Source organism: Sus scrofa, chromosome 7 (genome assembly GCF_000003025.6).
Source record: "Sus scrofa isolate TJ Tabasco breed Duroc chromosome 7, Sscrofa11.1, whole genome shotgun sequence".
Taxonomy (NCBI): Eukaryota; Metazoa; Chordata; class Mammalia; order Artiodactyla; family Suidae; genus Sus; species Sus scrofa.
In genome coordinates this window covers 93020852-93042882 of record NC_010449.5, presented here as the reverse complement: position 1 = coordinate 93042882, position 22031 = coordinate 93020852, and the positions used below count along the sequence as shown (strand labels likewise).

The 22031-nt window shown below is 52.2% G+C and overlaps 1 protein-coding gene across 2 annotated transcripts in view; it reads right to left on the bottom strand.

The window, feature by feature from the left end:
* Positions 1437-22031, bottom strand: part of GALNT16 (polypeptide N-acetylgalactosaminyltransferase 16) — a 112613-nt gene continuing 92018 nt past the window's right edge. The window contains exons 11-16 of one of the 2 annotated variants that reach the window (XM_005666324.3): positions 18482-18608; positions 16402-16494; positions 13735-13818; positions 10022-10163; positions 9240-9362; positions 1437-3566 (exon numbers count right to left, since the gene is read on the bottom strand). In XM_005666324.3, coding sequence (XP_005666381.1) covers positions 3429-3566; positions 9240-9362; positions 10022-10163; positions 13735-13818; positions 16402-16494; positions 18482-18608 — 707 coding nt within the window. In that variant the 3' untranslated portion in view covers positions 1437-3428. 2 annotated transcript variants of the gene reach the window in all.

Here is a 22031-nt window from a genome sequence, read left to right as displayed (position 1 = left end):
AGAGGCTGAGCGACAGGGCCCCACCCCCCTCCGCCCTGCTGGACATGGGGAGGCTGGCCCTGCATGCCCCCCTCCCCCACCTGGTCTGAAGGCTCTTTTCTGCTGGGTTCAGGTTACACTGGCCCAAGGCCATGGTTAATGATCAGCCTCAGGACTTGTGCTGATTCCTCCCCGGGGCTGGCCAAGTTCAAACAGCCTTAGTTCCCAGGGAATAAAGGCGGTGAGCCCTTCAAGGCAGGGAGTAAAACAAGATGAGCGTGGAAAGTCGGCTCAGCCTGGCTGGGAGGGAGGCCCGAGAAGCAGTGGGCAGTGGGCAATGGGCCGTGCTCCTTGGGAGGACAGATGGACAGATGGACTGTGCAGCCAGGCTGTGTGCTCAGAACTGTCGCCAGCTAGGGCTCTGCTCTGGGCCTCTGAGGCCTGGTGGTAGGTCCTGGATGAATGGCCCTGAGGCCAGGCGGGGACGGAGGCAGAAGTGGCTGTGCTGGGGGAGGTTTGGTCAGACACTGGCCTGCTGTCTACAGTTCCTGTGTGCACTGAGGCAGTGCTTATTTTCACCTGGGAAGATTCATCTTGCTTGTTTGCTTGCTTTTCTTGTCTTTTTAGGGCAGTGTAAACTTTGAGGCATAAGGAAGTTCCCAGGCTAGGGATCTAATTGGATCAATTACAACTGTAATCAATCTAATTACGTCAATATTGGAGCTGCAGCTGCCAGCCTGCACCACAGCAACAGGGGATCCGAATTGAGTCTGTGACCTACACCACAGCTCGCTCACGGCAACACCAGATCCCTGACCCATGGAGCGAGGCCAGGGATCAAACCTACATCTTCATGGATACCAGTTGGGTTCGCTTCTGCTGAGCCACAAGGAGAACTCCTGGGAAGATTCAGCTTCTGATCACAGAAACGGTGGGGGCTTTCCACTGGTTTCCATGGAAACATTACGCTGAGCGTCTGCTACGCGATCAAACAAGGCTAGGCTGGGAGGACTCTTTCTGGAATGTCTTTGCTGTTTCTACCTCGGAAAACTGTCTCACCTGCATTCTTGCCACTACTTTTTGTGTGGCAGAAAAAGGGAAACGTAGTTCCAAGGGGCCGGGCTGGCACCCAGGGAAGGAAAGAGGGTTGGCACTAGGCAAGTATTCAGAGAAACCCTTGGTTTCTGTGTCGAAGCCCCACGTAGGATCCTTTGATGAGGCCACGGAGCCTGGGCTCTGGTCCCAGCCTGCCCTACCTGCTGGCTCCTCCCAGCACAGCCACCTGTCATCTAGAGTCCTTGGGGTCCCCTGGGGGCACGTAGGCCAAGGAGCGAGGTACCGGACGCAGGAGGGGATGTGAGAACTGAGCAGGCTCACCTTCATTTTTCCAGAATGGAGGGAAGGCGGCGCTGGAGGCCGTGGCTCTGGAGTCGGAAAGGAAGGCTCTGGTGCACGTCTGCATGTGAGAAGTGGTTTTATTCCAGATGTTTTTCATAAAGACGAAGTCCTCAGGGACAGCGAGTGGCACATGCTTTGGTCAAGAAGAGGAAAAGCGAAAATAGAACAGGGCTGAGTCCCAAAGGATGGCTGATGAGCGCCAAGCCTGGGCTGGTCACAAGGAGGGGCCCTTCGAAGACTCTCAGAGCAGGCGTCCTCTTGCATTCGATGACAGGTGCCCAAGCTCCCTGTCCCTAAATATCCATGCTGCCCGCTGGGGTGGATACGCACAGCGGAGATGGCGGCAGATGAAACATCACGTGGGACAGGAGAAGCTTGGCCCCGGGAGGTGGGGGGCAAGGACTCCCTGCTGGTGAGCCCAGGGGGTGAACGCTGGGGCACAGGAGCACTCTGAGAGGGCACCAGTGGGAGCTAGAGGTGAGGGGAAACCACGGAGAGCCCTCCAGGGTGGGTGCTGCAGACCACAGCCCTTGGGTGGAGGGAGCAGGCCCACAGCAGTTTAGGCACACTTGGGAGGGGGAGGGGTATGACAGCTCCAATCCAGAGCAGAAGTTCAGACCCTTAGGGAATCAGGGGCCTCTGAATGAAGCTGGGGGAATCCACGGACCCTCTCCCCAGGAAAATTCGTATATGCAAACACACACGCTATTTGGGGGACCATTTCAGGAGACTCCTAGGCCCTCTGGAATCCATAAGTTCCCTAGGGGTCCCGGGCTGATTTGCTTTGGGTGGGAGACCCCCTGAGGGTCCTGGTACCACCAATCTTTTGCCTAAGATCACAGTGCCTGAGCCAGTGAGGCGGGGAAAGATGAGCATGGGGAATAGAAGTGGTTCCAAGCCTGGGCCCTGGGGGAGGGGGAGAGAGGCCCAGTGGTTGTGAGAAGGAACTAGGAGCTCAGCACAAACAGGGGCCACGGCGGCCTCCCGGCCACTGCAGCAGCTGAGCCCCGAGGGCCTCCCTCCTGCAGTGGGGAAGCGTGAGGAACAGTCCCAGCCTGGAGGCTTAAGGGAGGCTCCAGAATGGAGGTCCCATTCTTACTGGCCACTGGACCCTCTGCTGTATTTACAGAGACAGGGGCTTATGAGAAGGCAGGAGTCAAAAACTAGGATGGAGAGTGGGGTGGCTCTCTGCTGCCCGTCCTTAGAGTCCCCATGGTGCGCCCAGGCAGGGGGCCAGGGCATCCGCTGGTCACTAAAGCCCAAAGGAGAGGTCTTGTCCTCACACACATCCAAACAGGAGTGGGATCTGTTTAATAAACTGTCCTGAGGCTGCCCCTGGAGATCCCCCTACCGCCCCTTGCTGAGAACGTGGGGACCAGAGTGCAGGGCTGGAGACACTGGACCCCGGGCCTGGCTTGCGGGGAGGAACTAGGTCCCTGGGGAGAGACCACTGGTTCCGTGCTTTGCTGCTCTTCCGTCCACGTCCTTCTGCAGATCAGCCATCCTTTGCCCGGGATCCCATCCCTCCTCCCTCCAGCCCTGCACTTGTCTGGAACAGGCCCCTGAGTTGCTCACTTCTTCCCCTTCTCCACGTGCCCTACAGGCTGCTCCTTCCTCCATCTTCAGCCTGCCTCCCATTCACGCTGCCCCCTTTCTCCTCTCATGCCCGATTCCCCAGACAGGCCCCCTGACCCAGCGGGACCTGTGTGGACGGCTGCCTTTGCCCTCCCCAGCTGACACAGCCAGGAGGGTGGAGGGAGGTAACAGGGGCCAGGGCACCTGCCCCATCTCTGCCCAATAGCAGTCCGGCACCCCGACTTGATCCTCTCCCCGGGCAAGGCTGGGATGGCGGCCAGGGCCGCGGGGCAGCTCGCCTGCGTCCTCCCGGTACAAGCTTTGGAGAATCGTGTATCGTGGCAGCGGTGTTTGCCGATGACTTCTGTTTGCAGAAATGTGAGGAGATGGAAACGGCCCGCTTTACACTCCCCCACCCTAACCCCCTTCCGGTCCCAAAGTCTCATGCAAAAGGTACAGGAGGCCCGGGGCTACGGTCATGTGTGCGGCAACAGCTGCCACTGCTGGGCTGCGAGGTCGGCCTGGCACTTGCTGGTCACCAGCTGGGCGGGCTTGGCCTCCAGACAGAGGCCGCTGACTGAATGCTGGATGAAAGAGGCTTTTCTCCTCCATCTCTGCGGACAGAGGCAAGAAAGGAGGGGAAAGAGAGAAAAATGATTAATAACAATGATGTTGGTATCTTCGTTACACACGTATGCAAGTGGCCCTAGGACACATCTGTTTAAATCGTCTGTGTCCCTTACAGAAGAGCCACCCCCACCCCACCCCCAAGCTTGAAGCCTGTCTGTTCTGATCTGTTCTTGCTTTTGTAGGCTGGCATGAAGTTACTGTCTAGATCAGAGGCTCATGAACTGAAATCTAACTCAGATAGTTTTTTGTTTTGGCCTGAATCCTACTTATTTAAAATTTGACTTAGTTGTCACATAAACATGTGCATTTCCAGGAGTTCCCGTTGTGGCTCAACAGGTTAAGAACTTCTATATAGTGTCTGTGAAGTTGTGGGTTCAATCCCTGGCCTCGCTCAGTGGGTTAAGAATCCGGCATTGCCTCAAGCTATGATGCAGGACACAGATGCAGCTCAGATCTGGTGTTACTGTGGCTGGGGCATAGGCTGGCAGCTGCAGCTCCAATTCGACCCCTGGCCCAGGAACTTCCATATGCCGAAGATGCAGCTAAAAAAACAAAACAAAGCAAAACAACCTGCATTTCCAGCTTCCCTTTAGACATGGGCCCAGTGTCTTTGGTGGCATCAGTTGGTTCCAGCTGAAGATCTGCTCTCTGCTGCATGTAGGGCTCAGGTGTCCACTTTCCAGAGTTTTACCTGGGCCCAAATTTTCTCCTCCAGAGTCTCCCCACATATGCCCTGTAGGCACTTGAGTTTGAGACCTAGGTGAATCTTTAAAATAAATTTTTTTTTGGGGGGGGGCTGCACCTGCAGCATACAGAGGTTCCCAGGCTAGAGATCCAATCAGAGCTACAGCTGCCAGCCTATGCCACAGCCACAGAAACGCAGGATCCCAGCCGAGTCTGTGACCTACACCACAGCTCACAGCAACACCAGATCCTTAACCCACTGAGCAAGACCAGGATCGAACCCAAAACCTCATGGTTCCTAGTCGGATTCATTTCTGCTGTGCCACCACAGGAACTCCTAAAAAAAAAAAAGTATTTATTTATTTATTTTTGGTCTTTTTAAGGCTGCACCTGCCGCATGTGGAAGTTCCCAGGCTAGGGGGTCAAATCAGAACTGCAGCCGCTGGCCTACACCATAGTCACAGCAACGAGGGATCAGAACCGCATTTCTGAGCTGCATCTGCCGGCCTATGCTGGCACCCACTGAGCGAGGCCAGGGATAGAATCTGCATCCTCATGGATATTAGTCGGGCTCTTAACCCACTGAGCCACAATGAGAACGCTTTAGGTGAATCTTCTACTCCTTCAAACAAGATTTCTTTTTCCTGCAGCCCCAAGTTTCTGCCCTGGCCGGTAGCTGTGTGGCCAGTTACCTACACCCTTTCATGGGAACTGGCTGCCATCCCTGCAGAGATGAAGAGTGAGGCCAGTGGGATGGCAGGGGCACTTGAGTCCCCTATTAGAGTCATAACAGAGCACCCAGGTCAGTGCCTTCCCTGCCTGCACCTCACTGTCCCAGGCTTGATAAGGGGGACAAGAATGGTTCCTGTAGAACATTTTGCATGTGGCCAGATGGAGTGTGGTTTGGAAGGGACGGGAGGCTGAGACCCAGGTTCAAGGCTCAGGGAAGAGTAAACAGAGAGACAGGTCCATTTTTGGTTTTTCTCCTCACTTCCTCCCTCACATCCATCTCCCCTCTTCCTAGATCCATCCTGTCCTCTGTCCTCCCTAAGAAGTGGGGACTGCTCAGGGCCACGTGGCTGCAGCCCACAGGGCTCTGAAGGGGCGGGGCTACGTTCTCACTGGAGCGGCAGAGAGACTGGAAGGGCCAGGGTTGGGGCTGCAGGGGGGAGGCGGGGTGGGCAGAGAGAGGAAGGAACTGCAATGCGCACACAGGGTGGAAGGTGGAGGATGCAGAGTCTGGACTCTCCTTAGGAATGCCGGGCTTCAGATGTGGGGCTGGGAACCCGTCTCTCTGGTCCATGTGGTTCCAGCAGAGAGGGATCTCTGGCTTAAAAGGTCCTGGGCAATGTGGGTGGGGGAGGGGTGGGACAGGGCTTTGGTCCCTCTGGCACTCTTAGCAACCTATTTTTTTTATTTTTTTGTCTTTTTGCCTTTTCTAGGGCCACTCCCATGGCATATGGAGGTCCCAGGCTAGGGTCTAATCGGAGCTGTAGCCACCGGCCTATGCCACAGCCACAGCAACGTGGGATCCGAGCCGCCTCTGCGACCCACACCACAGCTCAGGGCAACGCCGGATCCTTAACCCGCTGAGCAAGGCCAGGATCAACCTGCAACCTCACGGTTCCTAGTCGGATTCGTTAACCACTGAGCCACAACGGGAAGTCCGGCACTCTTAGCATCCTATGGCCGTATGTTCTTCCAGTCTCAGACCTCCTGGGAGGGGCTGGCCACACTCTCCCAGCTGGGCATTGCTGGGACCATGCCCTTCTTTAATCTTTGTGACCAACGTGACCTGCCCTTTCCCTGACACCAGGTGGGCAGCCAATGCAGCTCTGATTATGAAGAATGAATGCATGCGTGAATGAATGAATCACCCAGGTATCAGGATGTGCCCTCCAAGTCACAGGCTCCTTACTGCCTACCAGTGCCATCAGGCACAGCTTGGGGTCTCCCCAACGCTCCCAGCCTCTGTTCTGGCCTGGCCAGAGAAACCATACCACCTCACAGCATTCCCCCATCGCCAGGGTCTTGGTTCTTGCAGATTCCTTATAAGGCAGACTTTTTTCTTTTCTTTTTGTCTTTTTAGGTCTGAACCCACAGCATATGCGGTTCCAGGCTAGGGGTTGAATCGGAGCTACAGCTGCTGGCCTCCACCACAGTCACAGCCACATGACATCAGAGCCACATCTGCAACCTACACCACAGCTCACAGTAACACTGGATCCTTAACCCACTGGGCGAGGCCAGGGATTAAACCAGTACCCTCGTGGATACTAGTCAGGTTCTTAACCCGCCTGAGCCACAACAGGAACTTCCGAGTCCGTCATTTTTTAAGTGAGAAGACTGAGGCTCAGAGGTGCGAGGGTGACCAAGCTGGGACTTGCTGACCCCATCAGAGCGGCTCTGTGCACAGGTCTGACACCACAGTGGTTTCAGAAACAGGGGCAAAGGGAGACCAGGAATGGAGGCCAAGATCCAAGAAGGCCTCTGCCCTGGGAGAGCTGCTCATCTTGTCCTCCTGGAAGAGAGGGTACGGCTGCTGGGGGGCTGGCAGGACTTGCAGGAACAGAGGAATGAGCTGAGGGAGATCCTAGGATTGCCTGAGGCTGGGTCGGCATGAAGGCGAAGTCACCAGGGATGTATTTGAGTGGCGCTGCCCTGGGAGCTACTCCTCTGACTTTGGCCTCATCAAGGAGGGGTGGGAGGGGGCTCAAGGCTTGACCCTTAGGGAGGTCAGCGTTCCAGGTGAAGGGCAGCCTGAGGACCTGCCTCTCTGCAGCACAGGGGCAGAGGGCAGGCAGCGGAGACGGGCAGGAGCAGTCGCCGGTCCTGACCAGGAAGTGCTTCAGATGTGTCCGCAGGCCTAGCAAGCAGGCTGTGGGACACAAATTGCTCCCCATACCCCACCCCCACCCCCGCCCCATGCTGGAGGGAAAGGAAGGGTCTGGGCTGATTTTCCAGAAAAAAACAGCAAACCGCGAGTCATCCCCAAAGAAAGAGCTGACCCAGTGACCCAGGCTCCAGACAAGGGTGGGAGGAAAGCCCTGAAGGCCGCATCGGAGAGCCCCCTGCCCCTAGTGCTTCCCTGAAGGCTGGCCCCGGGGCTGGCCAGGGTCAGGGACAGTGGGGGTTACCTGCCCACAGAAGGGGAGGACAGGAGTTCCCGTCGGGGCTCAGTGGTTAACGAACCCGACTAGTAACCATGAGATTGCGGGTTCGCCCTGGTCTTGCTCAGTGGATTAAGGTTCCTGCCTTGCTGTGGCTGTGGTGTAGGCCAGCAGCTGTAGCTCCGATTGGACCCCCCAGCCTGGGAACCTCCATACGCCTCAGGTGCGGCTCTAAAAAGACAAAAAAAAGAGGGCGGTGGGCAGAGAAGGGCTGGAGAAGAACTCTGGCCTTTGTGTCTATTCCAAGCAGGGGGAGGCCCTCCCAAGGTGGGGCTGACCCTGTCACAGGCTGCTGTGTCCCCTGAGCAAGTGACTTCAACGCTTAGAGCATCTGTTTCTTCCTCAACAGGTGGGCCCCACCCATCTCCCAGGATTAATGAAAATAGGGCAGGTGAGAGTGTTTGACAAATGGAAAAGGCAGTGCTCCTGTGAGCCTGACACGGCAGCTTGGAAAGCTCTGTGTCTGCATCGCAGTTTCCCCAGCCAGGCAGCGTCAGGAAATCTTCCTGAGCACCTCCTCTGTGCTGGGGTAAGGCTGTGGGCTTACGAGTCACACTCTAACTCGTAATGAGGTCCATAGAAGCTAGCCACCGACCTGGATTTGAACCTCAGCTCTACCCCTTCCCAGCTATGTGATCTGATGCATTTCATTTTTTTTTTTCCTCGTTGGCCACCCCGCAGCATATGCAGTTTCCTGGCCAGGGGTCAGATCTGAGCCGCAGCTGCAGCAACACTGGATCCTTAACCCACTGTGTCAGGCCAGGGATCAAACCTGTGTCCCAGCGCTGCGAAGACGCTGCTGATCCAGTTTTGCCACAGTGGGAACTCCTGGCCACAGTTCTTTTTTTTCTTTTTCCTTTTTCTTCCTTTCTTTCTTTCTTTTTTTGCTTTTTAGGGCCGCACCAGCAGCATATGGAAGTTCCTAGGCTAGGGGTCAAATCGGAGCTACAGCTGCTGGCCTGCACCACAGCTCACAGCAATGCCGGATTGTTAACCCACTGAGCAAGGCCAGGGATCGAACCTGCATCCTCATGGATACCAGTCAGATTTGTTTCCACTATGCCACAATTTCTTTCTTTTTTTTCTTTTTTCAAGAAATGTAGGAGTTCCTGTCGTGGCTCAGTGGTTAACGAATCCGACTAGGAACCGTGAGGTTATGGGTTCAATTCCTGGACTTGCTCAGTGGGTTAACACTCTGGCATTGCCACGAGCTGTGGCGTAGGTCACAGACTCGGCTTGGATCCCGCATTGCTGTGGCTCTGGTGTAGGCCAGTGGCTACAGCTCCAATTAGACCCCTAGCCTGGGAACCTCCATATGCCACAGGAACAGCCCAAGAAATGGCAAAAAGACAAAAAAAAAAAAATGTAGCAAGGGAATGCCCTTGCTACATTTCTTAAGTTCAGCAAGCCTCAGTTTTCTCACCTGTACAATGGAGTTAGCACTAGCACCCACGCTGCTGGGTTACTGGGAGGATTAGATGAGACGATCTATGGGCGCCCCCAGCAAGGTTCTCAGTAAGGGTAACATTTCAGTGTGGCTGTGCTGGTTGTCGGGGCCAGGGATACAGCGTTGACAGGATACACAGTCCCTGCCCTCACGGAACTTCACAGGATGCAGGATGGACATGTAACAACTATTCACCCGAAGTACTTCCTCATGAGGAAAACGATGGCCTTGAGCTTGATACTGGCTTAGGCCCCCACAAATCCTCACCCTGGAGGGCCTGAGTCTGTATGTCACACCCCCACTGTGTGTTCCCCAGGGCTGCTGGCCATCCTGTGCCCAGGAGCGAGGAGCCTTACCTGCCTGCCTTCCCTCGGGTTGCACCCCTGCAGTACGACCAGGGACCCGGGGGAGATGGAGGTGGAGGTGGCAGCCAGGCACTTGCCCTGCTGCTGGATGAGGTGGTCACTGAACAGCCACGCCTGCAAGACAGGGAGCAAAAAGTTCAGCGATGAATGGACAGACGGGTAGACAGGTGATAAAGCAAATACATATGCTGTGTATTTTGGAAGAAGGTCCTACACATAGTAGGGGTGGGTTTCGTGGGTTCTCACTGCACAATTATTTCAACGCTTCTTCATGTTTGAAATTTTTCATAGTACAATCTTGGGGTGGGGGAGCTTAGCTGGAGCTGGGCAGAGGGCAATCGGGGATGGAGGAGGGATGCTGGGGGCTGGGGAGAAAGACGGGACATGGAGCAGGGCAGCCAGGGACCCCAGTCCATGGGGTCTCCACGACCTGCTCTAGTTTAACGCCAGTGCATTGACACTCATACACATGTGCGTACACACAGGAGTCCTGGCCTTCCCGCTGCCGGTCTATAACCCAGGGCGCTGTTTGGGCAGCATTTCTCCCTCTGCAAGGAGGAAGCAGGTGATGCACAGAGGGCAACTGTGTGACAGGCTCCAAAGGGGACAGATGTGGCAGGAACAGACCCAAGGAGCAGTGTATGAGGGGGCAGCTTGCAGAGTCCTTGGGAAATGGGTCTGTAGAGGGTGTAGACAGAGAGGAGATGAAGCTGGGCAGAGGAAAGCCCCTCATCCCACTCCCAGTCCTGACCCGGAAGTCCTACACAGCTTACCTGGGCCGCTGGGGGGTTCTTGGCAGACCCTCTGCAGATCCCCATGCCAAGCAGGAAGTTACCAGCCGTGTCCTGGCCCTGAGTTTCTAAGCAATTAGCCCCCTGCTTGATAATGCTGGGGAGCACTTCCTTCACGGGGACACTGCGAGAAAAGGCAGCAATCAGGCTTGTCCTCTGCCCTCCCCGGGCTTACCCACACTCACCCAGAGGGCAGCACCCAGCTCTCCGTGGGGAGGGGCACTGGGGGGAGGCCTAGCAGCAGAGGGAGGGGAGCAGGGGATGGGGAGGGAGCAAGGGTGCCTCTGGGGAGATTGGGCCCCGCTCCACTGAGATCTGAGCAGCTCTGGGAGACCCAGGGACTGCCCTGGAGACCAAGCCTGAGAGGACCTGGTGGAGACAGGGCTCAATCCAGAAACCAAGGCTCCCCATCAAGACCAGATGCAGCTCCTGTGGCATCTATGCAGTAGCATCCCTGGAGCGGCTGGGATAACCATCACCACCCCTCCTCTGCTCCCTGGCAGAGCCAGGCTAAGCTGTCCTGCTTGTCAGTAGCCTTCTTTTTTTGTTTGTTTTGTCTTTTTGCCATTTCTTCTGCAGCATATGGAGTTTCCCAGGCTAGGGGTCCAATCGGAGCTGTAGCTGCCGGCCTACGCCAGAGCCACAGCAATGCAGGATCCAAGACACTTCTGCAACCTACACCACAGCTCACGGCAATGCCAGATCCTTAACCCGCTGAGTGAGGCCAGGGATCAAACCCTCAACCTCATGGTTCCTAGTTGGATTCGTTGACCACTGAGCCACGATGGAACTCCATGTCAGTAGCCTTCTTAAGTCTGCCTCTGCTTTCTTCTCTATGGACCACCTCCAAGCTGGGCTTACATTAGCTCTTAGGATGCCTTTGTAGAAATAGAAATAGGTATTCCTTTCTAAAATTATCATAATACATGGGTTTTGTTAGAAGAAGGACTTTACTGCCATCTGCCAGGAATTGTTTAAATAAACGTATCATATCTACTAATGTGGTGTGCTTGTGCAGTGCACAGCCTGCACAACTGTTCCTGACCATCCTAATTAAAGTAATACATTAGCAATGGCTGAGGCCAGCTGCAGAACTCTGATCTGAAAAAGCAGCAGAGCTATAGCAGAATTGCAGACAGACCTAGGAGAGCAAAAGCCTCGCCCTTCAGCCCCCTCAGTATCCCCACTGACCATTTGCAAGTGTGGCCCACCTATTAGGATCCCCTGTTTGGAGGAAAGTTGGTATCTTTGGGGCCCACAGATCTCCTTTCTAACTAACAGCCTGATCAGCTCCTGATCCTTCACCCTGAGAACTGAGGCGGAACGTAAATGAACAGACTGAGGATGAGTAACCAAAGAGGACAGAAACGAAGTATGCAATTTCTACCTTAACAACAAAAAATCACTTTTAAACTTCCACACGGCAACAAAACCAACGGAAGATGACTTATGCTCCTCCTTTAACACGGCTGGCTTCATCCACTCTCCTGTCTTGTGATCGATTGAGGCTCATGAGTTATAAACTCCTTCTTCTTGGACCTCAGGGGATGATGTGGGACACGGTGTGGGGACAGGGGTATGGAGAGGAGGGGCACAGCCCTGGTCTCCCCGGAGGCCTAGAGTCCATGGCTCTAACCAGATGTTTCATGCACTCTGACAGAAAGTAAAGAAACGACTATGCCTTTTTCCCTCAGAAAAGACACATTTTTTTTTCCTTTGCTTTTTAGGGGCCACACCCGAGGCATATGGAAGTTCCCAGACTAGGGGTTGAATCAGAGCTACAGCTATGCCACAGCCACAGCAACTGGGGATCTGAGCTGCATCGGTGACCTACACCACAGCTCACGGCAACCTGGATCCCCGACCCACTGAGCAAGGCCAGGGATCAAATCCGCCTCCTCATGGATACTAATCAGATTCGTTTCTGCTGTGCCACAAACGGCAGAAAGAAACTGTCCCCTTCAAAGTGGCCGCTCGAGGGAGCTGTTTATTTATTACACTTTTATAAATTAATGCTCTTTCCTTCACAGCAACTGTCTGGGGAGCTGCAGAAATCCAGGCTGCCAACTTTTTTCAAGGATGCTGCTGTTGCTCAAATAGTGTTGGAATCCCTTGAATGTTGCACCCAGAGTCAGTGTGTTCTGTTATTTCAGTCTTGTCACCCTGTATTTGGGACCCAGGATTGTATTATCCAGGTTCATCAACTAGCTTATTCACTGGACTTGGCTGCAACCTAACTGGGGCAGTTTTCCAAAAAAAATCAAATCTGCCCTCAGAGCACCAAGAGTGGCCTCCTTTGAGGATATGCAGGCTCTGAGGACTGGAATGTTCTGGAAAGCCAACACCGCATCTTTGGGGAAAAGCAGTGGAATAAGCCATTCCCCAAGGTGACAAGACAGCTCCAGTCTGGAAGGAATAATTTTTTTTTTTTTTTTTTTGTCTTTTTTGCCATTTCTAGGGCCGCTCCCGCAGCATATAGAGGTTCCCAGGCTAGGGGTCAAATCTGAGCTGTAGCCACCAGCCTACACCAGAGCCACAGCAACGCTGGATCTGAGCTCTTCTGCAACCAACACCACAGCTCAAGGCAACGCCAGATCCTTAACCCACTGGGCAAAGCCAGGGATCGAACCCACAACCTCATGGTTCCTAGTTGGATTCGTTAACCACTGAGCCACGATGGGAACTCCTGGAAGGTCTGATGTTAATGTCGAAGTTGTTACTGAGGCTTATTGCCTCTGTAATTGATTCAATGAAAACTATTTATTGAGTTCCCACTGGGGGACAGGCCTTGTTCTAGGGGCTGAGATAAAGCAGTGAATGAAACAGAGAAACACCTCGACCCTCACAGACATGACTACCAAGTGGGGGGAGACGGCAAGAAAATTAATTGGCCACATATATGCCAGATGACGGAAAGGGTGACAGAGGAAAATAAGCAAGGAATGCAGAGATCAGCGGAGTCTCCCACCAAAGGGGACAGTTGAGTCAAGACCTGGAGGAGGTAAGGAATGATGTCTCCAGGCTGCGGAGAAGGATGCTGACATAAGAAGAAAAGAATTGACTCTGCTGCTCCTGGTCATTACAGCTTGTGTCCACTGTTCTATAGCCTGCACATGGGCACCATCTGCCTGTTGCTTTCTCATTTGCCAAAGCAAATATTTTCCCATATTTTTTTCACAGTCTTTTTAATTCTAATACTAATGGATGCAAAATATTTATTTAGATCAATGCATTGTGATTCACTAAACTCAGCCCCTATTGTTAGTTGTTCAATTTTTTCGCAGCAGCAGAGAAGCCTACAGTGGACATGCATTTGTTAATAGCTTTTTATTTTATTTTATTTTTTCTGCTTTGGTTGCTTTATTTCCTTAGGATAAACTCCCGGAAGGGAGAGGAGAGAGTCGGAGTAAACGACTCTTTCTGCAGCCTTGGCTCCACAGGGCGTGGTTGGTTTCTTAAGGGGACAGTGCCCATTTCTAGCTCGAAAGCCCAGTGTGTTAAACTTCGGCCCCCGTCACACCTCACTTTTAATTTCTGGTAACATCCTCCTGGTTCCTCCCGACCCTTCACACGAAGACAAACACCAGCAGCTAGGAAGAGACAGGCTGCCCAGGCTGGGGAGACAGCAGGCTGAAAGGCCCCCAGGCCGCCAACCCTTACCCAGGCTGGACACACAGGCTGAGGGCTGCACTCACGTGAGCTCCGGGTAGACATTTTCCAGGTACCAGCGGAAGGTCTTGCAGTTCATCTTCTTCCTCTGCTCGATCCGCGTGGCCACGCTGGAGGAGGCGGCAAGGCTCAGAGGGGGTGGGAAGAAACCCCAGGAGGCCAGCCCCCTCTTTCCACCTACCCCAGGCCACCAGGGTCAGGGGCTGTCTGAGCCTGCCCTGCAGCCTTAGCCACTAGCCTTAAGTCATTCTCTGACCTGCAAGCACACCCCAGGGCTCCTGGCCAGGCTTCATCGCTCTCCTCCAATTCCTGCTCACCTTTCAGGATCAGCCCAGTCCATGGAGGCCACGCTTTAATCTCAGCTTCTCAGTCCTTGAGACCTCAGGTAGTAAACCCCTACCTGGGCTTTCTTTCCTTTTTTTCCCTTTTAGGGCTGCACCTGTGACCGATGGATATTCCCAGGCTAGGAACTGAATCAGAGCCACAGACGCCGGCCTATACCACGGCCACAGCAACATTGGATCCAAGCTGCATCTGCAACCTACACCACAGCTCGCAGCAGTGCTGGATCCTTAACCCACTGAGCGAGGTCAGGGATCAAACCTGCATCCTCACTGACACTATGTTGGGTCCTTAATCTGCTGAGCCATAGCGGGAACTCCTGATCTTTATTTTCACAGAGAACTAGAAGATTTCCTTTCCTGTATTCCAGCTGAGCAGAGACGACCAACAAGAAAACCATGCTTTAAGCATCTTTCCAAAATTTGGCAAATAAGAACCATCTGATGTGTCCATGGACACCTTCCTCAGTGACACAGACCATGAGGGCCACTGACAGATAGATGAATTCATTGCTTCTCTGAGCCTGTTTGTTCTCTGTAAAGTGGGGAGAATTGAATCAGATGAATTAGGGGGATGTAAGTGTCTAGCCCAGGGTGGGTCCTCAGCAAATGTTCCTTCCCCACTCAAAGAAAAACTGACATGGCTTCTTTTTTTTTTTTAAGGGAGAGACATAAGTAAATAGAAGGAGATCCATTGAGGATCACTAATAATGTTTTCAAACATTTCAGACCACAACATTAAGAAATAGGAGTTCCTGCCGTGGCTCAGTGGAAACGAATCTGACTAGTATCCATGAGGACGCAGGTTCGATCCCTGGCCTCGCTCAATGGGTTAAGGATCCAGCATTGCCATGAGCTGTGGTCTAGGTTGCAGATGCAGCTCAGATCTGGTGTTGCTGTGGCTGTGGTGTAGGCTGGCGGCTACAACTCCGATTTGATCTCCAGCCTGGGAACCTCCATATGCCAAGGGTGCGGACCTAAAAGGACAACAAAAAAAGAAAAGAGAAAGAAAGAAAGACATCTTATATTGTGATCCAGTATACCTATGTGCATATATGTCTACATACACACGCAAGTGAAACAGGAGTTTCACAAAACAGGAGTTCCCGTCGTGGCTCAGTGGTTAATGAATCCGACTAGGAACCATGAGGTTGCGGGTTCGATCCCTGGCCTTGCTCAGTGGGTTAAGGATCCAGCATTGCCATAAGCTGTGGTGTAGGTCACAGACATGGCTCAGATATAGTGTTGCTGTGGCTGGGGTTTAGGCTCTGATTCAACTCCTAGCCAGGGAAATTCCACGTGCCACAGGTGTGGCCGTAAAAAGAAGAAAAAGTTCCATTAAAAAAATACCTATCCTTTGATGATGGCTGTACAACTATAAATGTAATAAAATTCATTGAATTATAAAGAAAAAACAATACCTATCCTTAACTGCAGTCAACTGCTACTTTCTGTTCTGTACTAATCTGTAATGTTCTAGTTTTCGATCACTTAAGAAAAAAATACTAGCTCCAACCCACTAAATTGGTTTCACAACCAATCTGCATTTTTTTTTTTTTGTCTTTTATAGGGCCGCTCCTGTGGCATATGGAGGTTCCCAGGCTAGGGGGCTAATTGGAGCTGTTGCTGCCAGCCTACGCCACAGCCACAGCAATGCGGGATCCCAGCCACGTCTGCAACCTACACCACAGCTCACAGCAACTCAGGATCCCTTTTTTTTTTTTTTTTTTTTTTTTTTTTGTCTTTTTGCCATTTCTTGGGCTGCTCTTGCAGCATATGGAGGTTCCCAGGCTAGTGGTCGAATTAGAGCTGTAGCCACCAGCCTACGCCAGAGCCACAGCAACACCGGATCCTTTACCCGCTGAGCAAGGCCAGGGATCGAACCCGCAACCTCATGGTTCCTAGTCAGATTTGTTAACCACTGTGCCATGACGGGAACTCCCCAATCTGCATCTTGAAACTACTTAACTAGTCTGTAGTCGTAACAGTCCAGGGCAGAAAAACTGGCTAACAGAGCACCATCAGGTTTTGAACAGCAAGTGGTAGAGCCAAAACCCCCAGTTTTTTCTGCAGCGAGTCAGTCTTAAGTACTCGCACAGATGTCTGTCCTGCAGGCAGCCAGCAGCTGGGCCGCACTTCCTAAGTGAGCCCTGTCTGGTTGCGTCCCCCCACAAGGCTACATCCACCCCAAGAACCAGAACCTTGTCTGTCTATCCCTTCAGGGCCCCAAGAGCCCAGCGGCATGGAGCCCAGTTACTAAGCAGATGCTGAACGCTTCCCTGGCTTACACACGATTTCGTGTTTTGCTAAGGTTGTGGCAGAAGGCAAAGGGGGACTGGGGGAGGGACCCACCTGCCGAAGGCCTTCCCGATGGCTGAGGGCCGGGCCTCGTAGTAATACTGCTTGTATTCATCCATCCACACCTCTGCAGTGCGCTTGGTATTCCTAAAAGGAGAGGAAGGAGCAGGAGAGGCATAATGTCACCGGGGCGGTGACAGGGTTAGGGCTGGGATCAAGATCAGCTCTGTACAGTACAGAGTAAGGACACGGTCAGGAGAATAGGCAAAACAATACTGATGGGGGTGCTTATCCATGAGCAGGCTTTGGGGGATTTTTCCATTTTAATTTTTTGTGGAGTATAGTTGATTTACAATGCTGTGTTATAAGTAGTCTTTCTGGGGGGCAGTTGTCCATATCCACCAACTCTATGGGTATGGATGCTCTCTGACCCTCTGGCCGCAAGGAATCTATTCTACTGAAATACCAGCATGCGGGCAGCATGTCCAAGAATCTTTGTGTAAGAAAATGTTGGCCATAATCTAAATGCCCATCAATAGGACAATAATGAACTATGTTCACATGATGGAGTACTAGATAGCCTCGAAAAAGAATGCCATGGTTAGCACGTACTGACATGGAAGGATGGCCATCATTTGGTGTTGAGTGGCAGAGAAGCAGGCTGCAGAAAAAACACACAGCACGGCCTCATTTACAGACAAACAAACACAAATGCATGTGTCTCTACACGGAGACTCTCTCTATATATTTGAAAATAAATTAAAAGGTCTGAAATGGGAGTTCCCTGGTGGCCTAGTGGTTAAGGATGCAGCATTGTCACTGCTGTGTCTTGGGTTCAATCCCTGGTCCAGGAACTTCCACGTGCTATGGGTGTGGCCCCAAAAAAGGCCTGAAATGATAGACTAGAAATGTATTAACATAGTTACTTTTTTTTTTTTTTTTGTCTTTTTGCCTTTTCTAGGGCTGCTCCTGTGGCACATGGAGGTTCCCAGGCTAGGGGTGTAATTGGAGCTATAGCTGCTGGCCTACGCCAGAGCCACAGCAACGCAGGATCCAAGCTGAGCCTGCGACCTACACCACAGCTCACGGCAACGCTGGATCCTTAACCCACTGAGGGAGGCCAGGGATCAAACCCGAAACCTCATGGTTCCTAGTCGGATTCGTTAACCCCTGAGCCACGACAGGAACTCCAGCATAGCTACTTTTGGAGACACAAGTGGATAAGAGTGAGACAGGATAAAAGGGTCTTTCACTTTTTCCTCTGTATGATATAAAGAGTAAATATGAGGAGTTCCCCTTGTGGTTCAGCAGGTTAAAACCCAACTAGTATCCATGAGGATGTGGGTTCATCCCTGGCCTTGCTCAGCGGGTTAAGGATCCAGTGTGGCAGTGAGCTGTCCACATGTGAACCTCCACATGCTGTAGGTGCGGCCCTAAAAAACAAACAAAAAAAGGTACAAATGAGAATGTACAATATATGTACATATATGTATGTAGATAATATATAAGAATCTTTACAGTGAACATGTGTTACTTTTATAATTATAAAAACAATAAAAATGGGATGGGAGAAACAAAGCAAAAAAACCAGGCCATTTGATGAACTAGACAAGGAAAGGTGCTACTGCCAACAAGAGATCCTGGCAAGATGAAGCTCATCCTTGGGAGGGAAGCTCATGGAGCCTCCTCCTATCCGCCCCTTGCCACCACCATCAGGGGAGTGGGACCATGGGGGTGGCATCAGGGCCCTGCCCAATCCCCATCAAGATGAAGTGCCCGCTGTGGCTGGGGACAAGGATAGGCAGACACTGATGGAGTCACGGGTGGGACATAGCATCCCTGAGCAGTACTTGGGATCCAGTGAGTGCAGGGAGACTCCAGGTTGGTCATTTGGCCGGTTTTCCAAGACCCTCATGGACAAAGACAGTTAAGGCAAGAGGGGTCTGGTAGGGACACTCCCAACTTCACTCTTCTGGCCCTCAAAGTACCAGAATCCCAGAATGGGGGTGGATGGAAAGGGGCAAAATGAGGTCCGGAGAGGTGGCGTCGCTGCTCTGCAAGTCACATGAGTAACTGACAGGGCCGGGATCTATGTCCTGGCTCTTGGTACAGTGCTCTCTGCACTGAGACTTACCTGATGTAGGTGAGGGCGTTGCCCTCAGGGAAGTTGTAGGGGTGCCGCTTCCTGAAGACGTGGCCCACGCGGCTGCAGGGCACGATCTCCAAGCTCCCGCCGCACATCCACACCCGGAAGGAGAGCTCTGCAGAGACGGCAGCAGTCGGGGTGGGAAGGGCCCCTCGGCAAGTCCCCCGTGAGTGGGGGTGGGAAGGTGCTGGCTTCCTTTGCCTTTGGGGTCTCCTTGGAGGCTCATGCTGCGGGCAGAGCTCCCGGGTCTGTTGCCATGGGGTGCACCCACTCCTCAACGTGTTCCTGGCTGCTCCCTCCATGCGTGTACCCACATCCGACACACTTACACACTCCACACATACATACTCTCCACACACACACACAAAACACACACACATCTCACATCCCCCTCCACACACACCCCCTCCAAACACACATCACACACACATCCCCTCCACAGAGACACCACACACACATCCGCTGCCTGCACACCACATACCACACCCCGCACACACTCCCCACATCTGAGCCCTGAGAGAGCAGTGGGGAAAGCTTTGCAGAAACACCGAAACCATGAGTAGAAGGAAAACGGAATCGAATGGCAGTATCAGTTATTTCCACCTCTGTCTGCAAAGTCCTAAACACACTAAAGAAAAACACATCTGCGGAGTTCCCATCGTGGCACAGTAGTTAACGAATCTGACTAGGAACCATGAGGTTGCAGGTTCGGTCCCTGGCCTTGCTCAATGGGTTAAGGATCCAGGGTTGCCGTGAGCTGTGGTGTAGGTCGCAGACGTGGCTCAGATCCTGCGTTGCTGTGGCGTAGGCTGGTGGCTACAGCTCCAATTAGACCCCTAGCCTGGGACCTCCATGTGCCACGGGAAGTGGCCTTAGAAAAGACAAAAAAAAAAAAAAAAAAAAAGAAAAACACATCTGCTTGTCAGTCAGATTTGGACAATGGAAAAGCTGGAAAACCAATACCAACCAAGCAAAAGGCTGCTCCAGCTGGCACCTTTCTGCTGCCGGGACCTCCCTCATGGCCCCTGGAGTCTCCATTTACAGGCTACCGCTGGCCCTCTTGAGACACACTTCTTTTGGTGATGGTGGTGACCCTGAATGAGCTTTCACAGATGACCGTGGCCCCTAAAAAAAAAAGCTTTCCCCACTGCTCTCTCAGGGCTCAGATGTGGGGAGTATCAGGAGATGTGAGCAGTGGTCACTCTGCCTCCCAGGAGGGGGCTCACGGGTCACCCACTCTCTTCTACACTCAACAAATGTCACTTCTGGCAAGGACCCACCTTAGCAGCTAGCTGACCCTCACAGTCTTCTGAGTTTCTACTTTCTTTCCTATTAACCTACAGCTGGACACCTGGTGACATCAAAACATCTCCCTCTGTCCCAGAAAGTCCATAGCCCTTGTTTTTTTTTATGTTTGTTTGTTTTTCATTAAAAAGGGGGGGGGGATGGAACTAGAGACTCTCATTCTGAGTGAAGTAAGTCAGAAAGAGAAAGACAAATACTGTATGGTATCACTTATATCTGGAATCTAATATACGGCATAAATGAACCTTTCCACAGAAAAGAAACTCTTGGCCTTGGAGAAGAGACCTGTGGTTGCCAAGGGGGGGGGGAGGGAGTGGGATGGACTGGGAATCTGGGGTTAATAGATGCAAACTATTGCATTTGGAGTGGATAAGCAATGAGATCCTGTTGTAAAGCACAGGGAACTATCTATATCCAATCACTTGTGATGGAACATGATGGAGGATAATTTGAGAAAAAGAATGTATATGTATATATGTGTGTGTGACTGGGTCACTTTGTTGTAGAGTAGAAATTGACAGAACACTGTAAACCAACTATAATGGAAAAAATAAAAATAATTAAAAAAAAAAACAATTTTTTAAATGAATTTCAGCCTTGGTCCTTCTTCCCCCTCCTCAGTTGTCTGTAAGGACCACTTGTAGTCCCTTGCCTGGCCTGGGGGCGCTCACCTGGCACAGCTCCACAGGGCCCACCTCCTGGCCAGCCTTTGTGCACCAAGTGACTTCCCCATGTGGTCCAGAGACCAGGACTGGATATTTGGCATATGTGGACCCACACCCAGGGCTGGCTATGGTATGCGCTGCCCTAGGTCTGCCTGCAAACTGCCAGGCCTCTGTCCCTTCTCCTGGCCAGAGCTCTGCAGTTGGTTCAGCCACTGATATTTAGAAGTGGGGACAGAAGATCTGTCTTCTAGTTCCAGTTCTGCTAGACTAACTTTGTCATGCTAGTTAGGTCACTTCATGCCATTCGGCTCACACTCTCCATGCTGCTATTACTTATTGTCATGGTCGATCAATGACAGCGACAGTCAAAGCAGTGACCATCACGCATTCACTGAGCACATATCTCTGTTCTTTACGATTGATGTCTAATTCTCACGGCAACCATGCGATGTTGGTGCCATTATCCCCACAATTTGAATAAAGATGGACACGCAAAGATGTTAAATAACCTCTCCAAGGTCATCTGCTTATTCAGTTGCAGAATTGCAATGTCAAGTTCACACATTGTCTGGCAAGCAACATTGTGAACCAGATTCTTCAGCTGATTTAACAGATTTTTACCGAGGATCTTTTTTTTTTTTTTTTTTTTTTTGGTTTCTAGGGCCACACCCTCGGCATATGGAGTTTCCCAGGCTAGGGGTCGAATCAGAGCTGTAGCTGCTGGCCTGCACCAGAGCTACAGCAATGCCAGATCCGAGCCGTGTCTGTGACCTACACCACAGCTCATGGCAATGCCAGATCCTTAACCCACTGAGCAAGGCCAGAGACTGAACCCTCGACCTAATGGTTCCTAGTCAGAGTCGTTAACCACTGAGCCACAACAGGAACTCCCTGAGGACCTATTTATGATAGACTGACAACACTGCTGTAGAATCCCTTATGTTAGTAGGAGAAGAGAGAAACTCAGGAAAAGAAGAAACGAAAATACAATTAGATGAGAAAAAGAGGAGGATGCCTCGTCTGCTGATGGTAATAAGCATGATGAAGCAGGTGGCAGATTGGATCTGGTTAGTGGAACTGAGGTGGGGCTGCAATTTTGATGAGGCTGATTAGGGATGTTCTCAGTGAAAGGGGACATTTGAGCTGAAGTCTGAAGGGGATGAGGAAGGGTCAGGTGGCTCTTAGGGAAGAGCATTCTGGGCAGAGGGATCAGCAAGGGCACAGATCTAGAGGGTATAAGAACAGAGTTGGCAGCAGTGGAATGAGGTGGGGGGAGGGCAGTAGGCACTGAGGGCAGAGCTGCTGGTGTGGGCTTGTGGGCAGATGGCATAAGGGCTTTGGGTTTTGTTGTGAGTAATTCGGGAGCCCCTTCATGGTCTTGAGCAGTGGAATGACATGATCTGACTACATTTTGTTGTCGTTGTTGTCTTTTTGCCATTTCTTGGGCCGCTCCCGTGGCATAGGGAGGTTCCCAGGCTAGGGGTCAAATCAGAGCTGTAGCCACCAGCCTACACCAGAGCCACAGCAACGTGGGATCCGAGCCCCATCTGCGACCTACACCACAGCTC